General features: G+C 41.4%; 1 protein-coding gene across 1 annotated transcript in view; it reads left to right on the top strand.

The window, feature by feature from the left end:
* Positions 1-12,016, top strand: part of BBX (BBX high mobility group box domain containing) — a 185,484-nt gene extending 173,468 nt beyond the window's left edge. Inside the window, exon 18 of the mRNA XM_063457468.1 lies at positions 11,243-12,016. Within this exon, the coding sequence (XP_063313538.1) occupies positions 11,243-11,327 (85 nt within the window). The 3' untranslated portion in view covers positions 11,328-12,016. The remainder of the gene's footprint in view (positions 1-11,242) is intronic.
* Positions 12,017-12,387: the final 371 nt, after the last annotated feature.

Genomic DNA, 12,387 nt, shown 5'->3' with positions numbered 1-12,387 from the left:
TATGCAAAAAATAAATAAATAGACAAGACGTATATTTGACCCTGTAACTTTCCAAACCACCATAAACCCTATACATGGGGGTTACTGCTTTACTCTTGAGACATTTCTGAATACAAATATGTATGTTTTATTGCAGTAAAACCAAACAGTATTGTGACATTAACAGCATAGGCACCCTAAAGCACAAGCACACGCCGCGTATATATATGTATGTATATATATATATATATATATATATATATGTATATATATATACACACACACACACTGCTGTGTGTGTGTGTGTGTGCTGTTAGTGTGATGTGTGTGTGAGGGTGCTGGTAGTGTACTATGTGGGTGAGGGTGTTTGTGTGTGCGCGCTTGTGAGGGTGCTGTTAATGTACTGTGTGTGAGGGTGCTGTTTGTGTGTGTGTGTGTGTGCACTTGTGAGGGTGCTGTTAATGTACTGTGTGTGAGGGTACTGGTAGTGTGCTGTGTGTGTTTGTTAGGGTCCTGTTTGTGTTTGTGAGGGTACTGTTTGTGTGCTGTGTGTTAGGGTGCTGTTTGTGTAATGTGTGTAAGGGTTCTGTGTGTTTTTGTGAGGGTGCTGTATGTGTGGGTGCTGTATGTGTGTAGGTGCTGTGTATGTCTGTGGGTGCTGTATGTCTGTAGGTGCTGTATGTCTGTGGGTACTGTATGTGTGTATGTGCTGTGTATGTCTGTGGTTGCTGTATGTGTGTTGGTGCTGTGTATGTGTGGGTGCTGTGTATGTGTGTGGGTGCTGTGTGTGTGTAGGTGCTGTATGTGTGTAGGTGCTGTGTATGTCTGTGGGTGCTGTATGTGTGTTGGTGCTGTGTATGTGTGTGGGTGCTGTATGTGTGTGGGTGCTGTATGTGTGTTGTGTGTATGTGCTGTGTATGTCTGTGGGTGCTGTATGTGTGTAGGTGCTGTGTATGTCTGTGGGTGCTGTATGTGTGTAGGTGCTGTGTATGTCTGTGGGTGCTGTATGTGTGTGGGTGCTGTGTATGTCTGTGGGTGCTGTATGTGTGTAGGTGCTGTGTATGTCTGTGGGTGCTGTATGTTTGTGGGTGCTGTGTATGTCTGTGGGTGCTGTGTATGTCTGTGGGTGCTGTATGTTTGTAGGTGTTGTATGTCTGTGGGTTCTGTGTATGTCTGTGGGTGCTGCATGTGTGTAGGTGCTGTGTATGTCTGTGGGTGCTGTGTATGTCTGTGGGTGCTGTATGTGTGTGCGTGCTGTGTGTGGGTGCTTTGTATGTCTGTGGGTGCTGTATGTCTGTAGGTGCTGTATGTGTGTAGGTGCTTTATGTGTGTAGGTGCTGTATGTGTGTGGGTGATTGTGGGGGTACATTACTCAATATCCCCCCTCCCTTCTTACTTTATGTGGGGAGGGGGGATTCTTGTTCCTTGCTACATTCCCTGGTGGTCCAGTGGAGGTGGAGGCAGATCAGTTAATATCCCCCCTCCCTTGTTACCGTATGCCTGGGAGGGGGGATCCTTGTTCTGCCATCCTTCCCTGGTGGTCCAGTGGTGAGTGAACTCTAGCCTGCAGGGCTAGAGTTCACTCTCGCGAGATCTGAGCGTTACCGCGGCAACGCTCAGATCTCGCGAGAGGAACCCGGCGGAGCTGCTGGCAAGAGCTCCGCCGGTCCTCTCCTGCCTCCCTCACTGCCTGTGGGTTGGTGGGGAGGGAGGCTGAGAGCAGAGCCGGCGTTTGGATAGCGCCGGCTCTGCATCAGCCGACAGGGGGATCCTGAGATCTCCCCTGCCGGTCTCAATACATAGGCGTGCCGCGGGGATTAGCAGTGAGGGAGGCAGGAGAGGACCGGCGGAGCTCTTGCCAGCAGCTCCGCCGGGTTCCTCTCGCGAGATCTGAGCGTTGCCGCCAGCTGCCTCGTAATATCAATTTATGCAACTAAAATTAGGTTAGAAACAATTCTCTATGAAAAGATATACATTTTTTTGTTCTAAGCACATTTATTGACTTAGTACTGTGAAAATTATTGTTGTGGAGCTCCATTATACATTCAGACACACCAACAATATGGAGCTTCTAGAAAAGAGGAAATTATGATAGAGGGATAGGGACACTTGGGAGATATGCACTACAGCCAGAGTATTGGCCTATACATTTGGTTGAGGAAAATAGAAATATAAACTTGTATACACATTCTCTGTACACAATTTAAAAAAATCCTTATCCTCTTTAAAGAGGAATATCTTCTAAATATCTAAAAAACCTCTTACTAAAACAACCTCAAACTCATAAAAATGTATCATATGCATTTCGTCACCCTACATTTTAATGTTTCTTTACGGTTGCCCTCTTGGTATTCCAGCACTTATTGGACATACATTGTTTAGTAAATATGTGGCTAGGTGTTGCTACTTACTGTCTAAATTTATGTCAGACCCAAACTTGGGCCTCTATATCTGGTTAGCATTTATGGTACTGCCTGTTAATAATCTGTTTTATTTCACTGTCCGTCACTACACTGTCCGTACTATGTTGATTTAGCCCTTTCTGTGCTCCATACGAGCCTAGTCAAACATACCTTAATATTATGTCGGTCATAATGATGTCAGGCCTAAACGTGGGCCTATACATGTGGCCCTGACAAATTTATGTCAGGTCCAAATTTAAGCCTATACATGTTGTTAGCCTTTATGGTACTGCCTTGATAATAATCTGTCTTATTTCACTGCCCATCACCACTTACATTCTCTAAGCCATTTTTGGGCTCTGCACAGGCCTAGTACATCGTACTTTAAAATTGTCAGACTTAATTATGTCTGTTAACTACTGTATGCACTTGCACTAGTTCTTCTGGTGATATGCTAATTTACAGTTTGTTTAATATTATTATTATTTTATTTCTATAGCGCCAGCAAAGTCTGTAGCCCTCTAAGGCCTCCAACACATGGTGCAGGCATTCGATTCGATAACTGAATGTTTTCTTTGTTTGCTGGCCCCATCCAGCCCACATTCAGCGGCTCATGCACATCGAATTTTACAAACTTGCATACATGCACTTTACATTCAACCACTCAGGTTCCTTATGCAGTATCTACTCTTATTTCTGGTATATGGCCATCAAAATCACTAAACCTTTTCGCTCACTGTTGCATTCTAGAGGCACGGGCCTCAGTTCCCGTTATGACTCTGTCTGCAGACAACACGATTATTTGGATCAGTGGGTAGGTATTATATTAAGTGTATAAGAGTTTACATACGGTCTCTATTCTGTTCAACATTTCATGCACTTGATGTTTATTAGTAACTCTACGGTCTCATCATAAACATAACTCAGTCCTATACAAATGTTCCACAACTACACAACCTTTTTCTGTTTCACATCCTACCTATCACCCGCATTAATCCCAACACAGATCCCGCAGCAATCCTGTAACGCTAGACCCAATTGGTCCTTCCCACCCCCACTGGTTTATATGCATATTTCCTACACATAGTCCTCACTAAGATTTATCATGTTTGTTCATATGCCTGGCAGTGGGCAACCAACCTCGTCCTATTCCGGCAACTCTTTTGAGTATTTTCCATTTCATCTGTCTTACAGGGGTTGCATACTACCTCTTTATGCTACTTGTTATCAAGAATGCACCTATGCTTCAAGCCCTCATTAGGCAGTCTCCTTGAGTAACTGTAATTCCATCATCAACTACATTATCTTTACCTCACATTAAGCACTTTGGTCCACCTGCATCTATTTGGGTGGTTTCATTATCTCCTTCATAAGTCTCAGATTGAAACTGTGCACATAGCTAAAGTTGTAAGTAAATATGATTATACTGGTCTTGTTTCAGGTCCTAAGCCTTTACACGTGGCATTACTAGGCCCTCTGTGGGCGGCATTATGTCATCATACCCACCCCTCATTTGGGCTTTGCATAAGTATATCTATATATATATATAGATATAGATAGATATACCCCATGCAGGGGTATCCTTCTAACAACATTTCATTACATCACTTAGTTTCGCTAGACCTAAACCAACCAGCCTATACGGCCCTATCTCGGCCGGTGACACTCACTAGTAAATTAATCCCTTATTCTAAGCATTGTGTTATTATTGCACAGTAATAACAAGTATTATGTATCAAGTCACCTACATCAGGACACTACATTCACTATACACACACTACACAAACACACTCTGCATTCATTATATACACACTCCCCCAAAACACACTGCATCCACTACACATACACTACACAAACACACACAGCTCCCCTGTCTAAACACACTGCATCCACTACACATTGCATGTATATTTTGCGCATTTACCTTTTAGAAATAGTTTCTTTTTTCAAAATGGTAGATGTACAAAATATCGGTAAGTTATCGACTATCGGCCTGAAAGTTCACAGATTATCGGTATCTGCTCTAAAAAATAAATATCGGTTGATCCCTAACACATATTAATTCACTAATGCACATAATTTGATATGATTTGTTAGATTATAACAGAATTTTGAAGTGTAATAGGAAAAGAAAGTACCGTATATACTCGAGTATAAGCCGACCCGAATATAAGCCGAGGCCCCTAATTTTTCCCCAAAAAACTGGGAAAACTTATTGACTCGAGTATAAGACTAGGGTGGGAAATGCAGCAGCTACTGGTAAATTTCTAAATAAAATTAGATCCTAAAAAAAATATATTAATTGAATATTTATTTACAGTGTGTGTATAATGAATGCAGTGTGTGCGTATGAGTGCAGCGTGTGTGTGTATGAGTGCAGCGTGTGTGTGTATGAGTGCAGTGTGTGTATGAGTGCAGCGTGTGTGTGTATGAGTGCAGCGTGTGTATGAGTGCAGCGTGTGTATGAGTGCAGCGTGTGTATGAGTGCAGCGTGTGTATGAGTGCAGCGTGTGTATGAATGCAGTGTATGAATGCAGTGTGTGCAGGGCCGGTGCAAGGATATTTGCCTCCCCCCCATATGTCCTGACCTCCCCTCCTCCTCCCTCAGTGGTCCTTACCTCCCCACCCCCGTGTTCCTTCACCCCCCTCCCCCAGTGGTCCTGACTCACCCCTCCCCTAGTGGTCCTTACCCTCCCCTCCCCTAGTGGTCCTTACTTCCCCGTCCCCTCCCCTAGTGGTCCTTACTTCCCCCTCCCCTCCCCTAGTGGTCCTTATCCCCCCCTCCCTCCCATAGTGGTCCTTATCCCCCCCTCCCTCCCATAGTGGTCCTTATCCCCCCCTCCCTCCCATAATGGTCCTTATCCCCCTCCCTCCCATAGTGGTCCTTATCCCCCCCCTCCCTCCCTCCCATAGTGGTCCTTATCCCCCCTCCCTCCCATAGTGTTCCTTTTCTCCCCCCCTCCCTCCCATAGTGGTCCTTATCCCACCCCCCTCCCTCCGATAGTGGTCCTTATCCCCCCCTCCCTTCCATAGTGGTCCTTATCCCCCCCCTCCCTCCCATAGTGGTCCTTATCCCCCCCCTCCCTCCCATAGTGGTCCTTATCCACCCCCTCCCTCCCATAGTGGTCCTTATCCACCCCCCTCCCTCCCATAGCGGTCCTTATACCCCCCCTCCCTCCCATAGCGATCCTTATACCCCCCCTCCCTCCCATAGCGGTCCTTATACCCCCCCTCCCTCCCATAGTGGTCCTTATCCCCCCCCTCCCTCCCATAGCGGTCCTTATACCCCCCTCCCTCCCATAGTGGTCCTTATCCCACCCCCTCCCTCCCATAGTGGTCCTTATACCCCCCCCCCCCCCCTCCCACAGTGGTCCTTATACCCCCTTTTTTTTTATTATTATTTTTTTTATTATTATTATTATTTTTTTTTATTATATTTCTTATTTTATTTATATATTTTTTTTTCGTCCCCCCTCCCTGCTTGATATATGGCAGGGAGGGGGGCTCTCCTTCCCTGGTGGTCCAGTGGCAGTTCAGTGGGGGGGAGAGGGGGGCTGGCAGAGCTGTAACTTACCTGTTCTGCAGCTCCTGTCAGCTCTCTCCTCCTCTGCGCCGTCCGTGCAGCTCCCTCTGTCAGCTCCCAGTGTAAGTCTCGCGAGAGCCGCGGCTCTCGCGAGATTTACACTGGGAGCTGACCGAGGTGCTGAACGGACGGCGCGGAGGAGGAGAGAGCTGACAGGAGCTGCAGAACAGGTAAGTTACAGCTCTGCCAGCCCCCTCTCCCCCCAGTCTGTATTATGGCAATGCAAATTGCCATAATACAGATCTTGACTCGAGTATAAGCCGAGTTGGGGTTTTTCAGCCCAAAAAATGGGCTGAAAAACTCGGCTTATACTCGAGTATATACGGTAAGAGGCGGATTAATTACAATACAATACATAAACTTGTAATACACAAAAAGCATGAAAGCACAATCATAAGAACATTTTATATTAGATTTACAGACTCAAAATGAGTAAAAAAAATTAATTTAACTAAATGGAAAGGATTAAGAGAATTCTTGTTAATATTCTTTTTTTGTGTGAAAGGACTAAAAGGACATATAAAGATTAAATTATCAGACTCAGAACAGTTAGTCAACAATTCAGAAGAGCTAGATTTCTGACCATTTCAGGCATGTTTAAAACTTAAAAGGACACTATAATCACCAAAACAACTTTAATTTAATGAAGCAGTTTTGTTGTATATGTTACAGTTAAAGTGTAGAAATCAGTTAATTTGCACATTACCTAGTTAATCTGCAGATTAACTAGGGCGATCAGTTAAAGGGCAGAAAATGATTTTATTTCTCACATTACCTGGGTAATCTGCGCATTACCTACTAGGCACTCGTTAAAGTGCAAAAAAAAAATCATTCTGTCCTCCATCTCTCTGAGGGGCTCACAGCTCTGGAGGACACCATGGTGTGCACAGGCTGCTGTTCTGTTCTTGTCTGGACCACATAGTCACATACCTCTTCAAACAGTTATCCCGAACTGGTAAGAAACGAGGAGCCCCCACCACCACAAGAGAGCGAGCGCTTCCTGCACATTATGCAGCAACACCCTTAAATGATCCCAGCAGATGCTCTCCACTGTTCTCAATATCATCATATATTTGAAGACTGTCGGAATCAGTGGTCCATGAGCAGACCTCTCCTTGGTCTCATTCTCCTCAATGAGAGAAGTATTTATCGGACTTCCGGAGCAGCATTGTTAGTAGCTAGCCCCCCTCTGAGAAGCAACAAGCATTGAAAGGAACTTGCTCACAAAAAGAATCGAGACAGGTTCACACAGAATCTTTCTGCCTTCAGATGAGAAGTGAACGACTCTGCAGAGACTGCACTGAATGGGTGAAACAGGTTCTGCAAGGACATTTTTGTAATAAATAATTTCTTCTTTTACCGAGGGAAAGAAACAAACATTTTGCACTTTAACTAGACGGAAGCAGTTAATGTGCACATTACCTAGATAAAGTGCGGAAAACTCTTCATTCTGCACTTTAACTGAGCAAATCAGTTAAACTGCAGATTAACTAGGTACTGTGCACATTAACTGATTTCTCACTTTAACTGTAACATATAGATTATGCTCTTGCAGTCTCACTGCTCAATTCTCTGCTATTTATTAGTTAAATCACTTTGTTTATGCAGCTCTAGGGGAGTTGTGGCAAGGGCTGCATGGACAAAAACAAAAGTGATTTCACAACTGTGAGACTTCAGAGGCTTGATATATACACAAAATCTGCTTCATTGAGCTAAAGTTGTTTTGGTGACTAATTACCTCATATCACTGGAATACTAAATGAACTCAAATCACCGCTAGTTGTTTTGGTGACTAAATAGCCCATATCGATCTTCTTTAAACAAAAAGCTAACTATTGAAGAAGTGAATTGGGCTATATCTAATTTAGAAAAGTAGAAAACCCCAGGTCCAGACAGTTATAATAATGTTTTTTTTTATAAGCTTTTCAAGAATCAAATAACCCCATATCTAACAAACTCTTTTAATTATGCCACCCAAGTAGGATCCTGTCACGATTACTATGTGACCCAACATTCAAAAAAACTAGGCATAGGTAAGGATACCAGAAGTAGGGAAAGTCAAAAACAATAGCCAAAGTCAATTACCAGAAATACAATACCAAGAATGCGCTCTCTGACTACCAACAAGTGGAAACCACGACAGGGCACTGAGAAAAGGCATTACATGAGTTTAAATATACCTCTCAGTGCTGTGATTGGTTATTATATGGCCCTTGACCCCAAAACGTGCGTGTGCGTCGATATCGTGACGTCAGGCGCACACCGGCGCCATCTTTAATGTGGGCAGTGTGCCTTTTAACATTAAGATTGGGTGGCTGGCATCCCTTTGAACGCCGCACCGGCTGGGACCCGTCTTCCTGGCACTCCACCGCAACCCAGGTAAGTTATTTTTTTCCCTTTTTGGCGCGACCGCCCTGCTCATATGCAGCCTGATCAGTGTGGCTGCGCCGATACTTCTAATAAAAGCAAGTCTCTGATCGGCGTCGATCATAGCCCCTTGTGCCGTGACAGATCCTTCACGGAGGAAGTAACCAGAGAAAACATTTTACCCATCTTAAAAAAGAAAAAATGACCACTGTTGTACTGAATTATAGAGCTATATCCCTTATCAATTTTGACATTAAACTCTATGCTGCTATTTTAGCTGCAAGAATCAAGAAAGTGTTACCAGTTATTATCCATTCTGATCAAATAGGCTATATCCCTGGAAGAACTTCTAATAGAACTATAAACATCTTAGATAATGCTTTTAGGTAAAAGGTTCCACTGTTGACCCTGTTGGTCGATGCTGAGAAAGCCTTCAACAGGGTCAACTGGAGCTTTATAGGTGCTACATTAGAACGTTACGGATTATGTGGCTGGATTAATAGAGTAATATTTGCACTTTATGTTAACCCTTCATCACATACAATGGGTCCAAATATCTGTTCTCCATGGTTTTTTTTTAAATGGTACCTACTTACTGTTTAATAGACATGCCCCTACTCGCGGTATAGCGAGTAGGGGCAGCATTAACTAATACTAAGTAACTTTTACTTTGTATAAGTGCATTTGGCTGAAAGACCAATTTAGGTCTTTCAGCCTTTTGGTAGATAACTCCCTTAATCCCATGGTATCAGGGAGCTATCTACTAAGTGGCTGCAGGATGCAGCCGCGGCACGAATAGGATCGGAGTTTCATTCATATGAATGAAATTCCAATACGAACAAAGCTCCTAAATGTGTCTGAACACAAATGGAGAAACTGTTCTCGTTCTGTTAGGACGAAATTCGGTAGTTTCGCCGGCGTTCTGTCTAAGTGACAGGACGTTCGGGAATACTGACAGGAAGCATCGCAAGATCACGGACCAAAGGTGAGAATTGTGAGAAAATTGCTTTGATCACCGTAAACAAAGCACTCTTTGCTCCTCTGCTGGTCAGAGATGGTCAGGCGTAGGAAACCTCCATAAGACAAAGTAGGGACTTTGTCCTATGTTTTAAAGAAAACTAGAGCAGACAGGAATAAATTAAGAACAGATCCTGACAGAGGGAGAGAAGAGGAATCGATTAAAGAAAGGTAAGTTCGGCATAACAGTGCCGCTTAAAAATATAAATGAAATTTGGTCAGAAATAATGCTTAAATTTTAATGAAATTTTATAAACATCATCAAGCAATCTGTGAATATGTATTCATATCAACCATGTGTATTGTATGGATGTCTGTATTTTTTTTATATATCTGTAAAAAAAATTGAAATATGTCAATAAAGAATAAATATTAAAAAAAGATATGAAAGAAGTGCAATTAGAGCATGTACAATTTCCTCCATCCTAAAAGGGTTAAGTCAAATGTTTGGTTGTTGTTTTTTTTTTTTGTCCTGTAATTTTTTTTCTATTGGTTCCTTTATGCCCCCAGTATCTAAAAGAAACACTGTTGTCACTATAACAACTTCCTCTTATTGAAGTTTTTTATCTTATTAGAGGGTTTGAATGCATGGCCTGCAGCCACGCTCCCAAGCCCTCCAATTTAGTGAGCCTTCAATGTAAGTTTCGGGCTGGCATACTCAATCAGATCAAGACATCAACACATCAACACATTTAGCATGCTGATGTTGGCAGAATTGAGTGTCTGCTCATTGTGAATAAGTGCATATAAGCTGAATTTCTAAAAGCGGTGAGCTGATCTGTCATTTAGCTCACGAACATGCACACCAAGCACGTGTTGTGTATCGTTTGCGACTTCTCATAGTGCATCATTGAATTCACTGATACCCTGTGAGAATAATTTGATTGCCAGAGCACATCAAGAGCAGCTCGTGCCTGCAGTCCTTAATTGGACCAAAAGTCATCAGATAATGATGGAATATAGTAAGTAAATGTTTGAATTTTAAAAAATAGATTTCTTACATGTGTGGCATTACTAATACTTTAAAATTCAAAGAGTATTCATATTACTTTATGGACATATCCATCAGGAGTACAGTTTTCAGTTAATGAATATACTCCTTGCCTTGCCGCTCACCATATATATATATATATATATATATATATATATATATATAATGTATTTTCTTTCTTGCTCAATATCTAGTATTAGTCCCTACTTTTCCTAATGTGTTTTATTAAAACTGCAACACTAGAAAAAATATGAACAGATTCAGACGCAGAGAGAACCATAACTCACATTCAATATTAATATAGGGTAACCATTATCTAGCAGTGATCCTTAACTATACAGTGAAACAAGAGATGGCTGTCAGGCTAGCTCCAGTTTTAAGGTAACTATCTTCTAGAAAAATATGGAGGAAACATGAAACATGGATGTAAAAAATACCTCTTCTATGGATATTGTCATCCCAATTCATATTAAAGGATATATAACTCAACATAATGCATGCTTTACAATGAAAGCGTTAAACCTGTGAACAAAATAGGAACAATAAAAACCTTAACAGGTTTCAAACTCAGTAAGGCCCTTCCTTATAGGTAACCAATAAGTAAGGAGCTTTTGAGTGTGAAAAGTAAGTTTTCCGTCCCTGTCTGTATAATATGTTGAGTCAATAATGGATTACATTATAAACGTTTTCTGTGGAGATATTTTTCTCAGAGACTTTATTCCTGGCTTAGTTTAATTTTGCAACCTCTGCCGGGATTGTTGGATGGATGTTTGATAAATGTACAGATATTGCAATTCTGTAAAACTGTCAAGTGTGTTGTAGTTTTATTGAAATAATAAGTCATGGCTTTTTTATTAGCAGATACTAATTTATTATTTTGTTTTTGTTTTATTTTTCTTGTAGGAGTCCAAGAACCACTCATTCTCGAGATGGACAGAAGAAAGAAATGCCCCAGACTGCTGTGCTAATTTCCTGTGCTGACCAATGAGGCTTTGTGTTGTTACAAAACATTTCCTTAATATTTAAATATAAGCCTTGAGCCTTGGCAAGGCAGATATCCATGAAATGGAAGAAAGAAGGGGCAGACAAGTGTTTATTGTGTGGAAAACCCTGATATCACTTGAAACTTAGAGATTGGGCTATGTCCTTATAAACCTGTGAGTGGCCTAGTAAAAAACAATAATGGAATAACCCTCAAGCTTTGTTTTGAGGCTAAAATGTGGAAGGAATCAGTGATGTAGAAGAGTATATTTGTACTGTCTCATCCAAGAATTTCTTGTATGAATCAGAGCGTGAAATTAGTTTCATATAATACTTAGTTATTAAAAAAGGAAAAAGAAAAAAAAAAACACTGATGCACTGCACTAGTTAATAGTTAATATTTTCGGTCATTTTGTACATGAAGATTTAAGTTCCAAATGGTTTATATAATAGTTTATGCTTACATTTTTATTGAGAGTGAGTTTAAAAAAAATTCCAGGATGGTTTAGCAGTAATGTCTGGTGTACCATTGTTAGGATTATGTGCCTGGTCTATTTGCCTTTTCCTCTGCAGTTCCTTAATTCTTATTTAGAGTGCCCCTGTAAGCGAAAATATAACATTGTATTTATTCATAGAAATTATGCATTTTAAAAAACAGTGTCCAATGAGCAATCAAATACATTTCATCTACCTGTAGTGCATGCAGGAATTTTAGAACTTTGATTTAAGGTTCAATTCACAGTTTCGGTACACTGTAATCTAGTTTAATAGAACACCAATCACCATACTAGAAATTGCTTCTGTGGGGTTTCTGTGTGTGTTTGCTTTGCTTTTGTTTGTTTTTATTTCTTTTCTTTTGGTTTGTTTCTTTAAAAATGCTAGCTTTGCTACAGAAGTATTTTTGTGTCATTAGAAAAGATGCTGTTCTAGACAACTGATTGTATGCCTTAATAGACTGGATATTGAGCTGCCATGTGTTATTGAGTTTGCAAATACTAATTCTTATGACAGAGAAAGGGTTATCATTAAATTGGCAGTTTAAGCACCATAAATACTACAGTGTGTTG

The sequence above is a fragment of the Pelobates fuscus genome, chromosome 1 (genome assembly GCF_036172605.1).
Source record: "Pelobates fuscus isolate aPelFus1 chromosome 1, aPelFus1.pri, whole genome shotgun sequence".
In the NCBI taxonomy this organism is placed as follows: domain Eukaryota; kingdom Metazoa; phylum Chordata; class Amphibia; order Anura; family Pelobatidae; genus Pelobates; species Pelobates fuscus.
The sequence above is the reverse complement of the archived record's forward strand: the minus strand, read 5'-3'. Positions and strand labels throughout refer to the sequence as shown.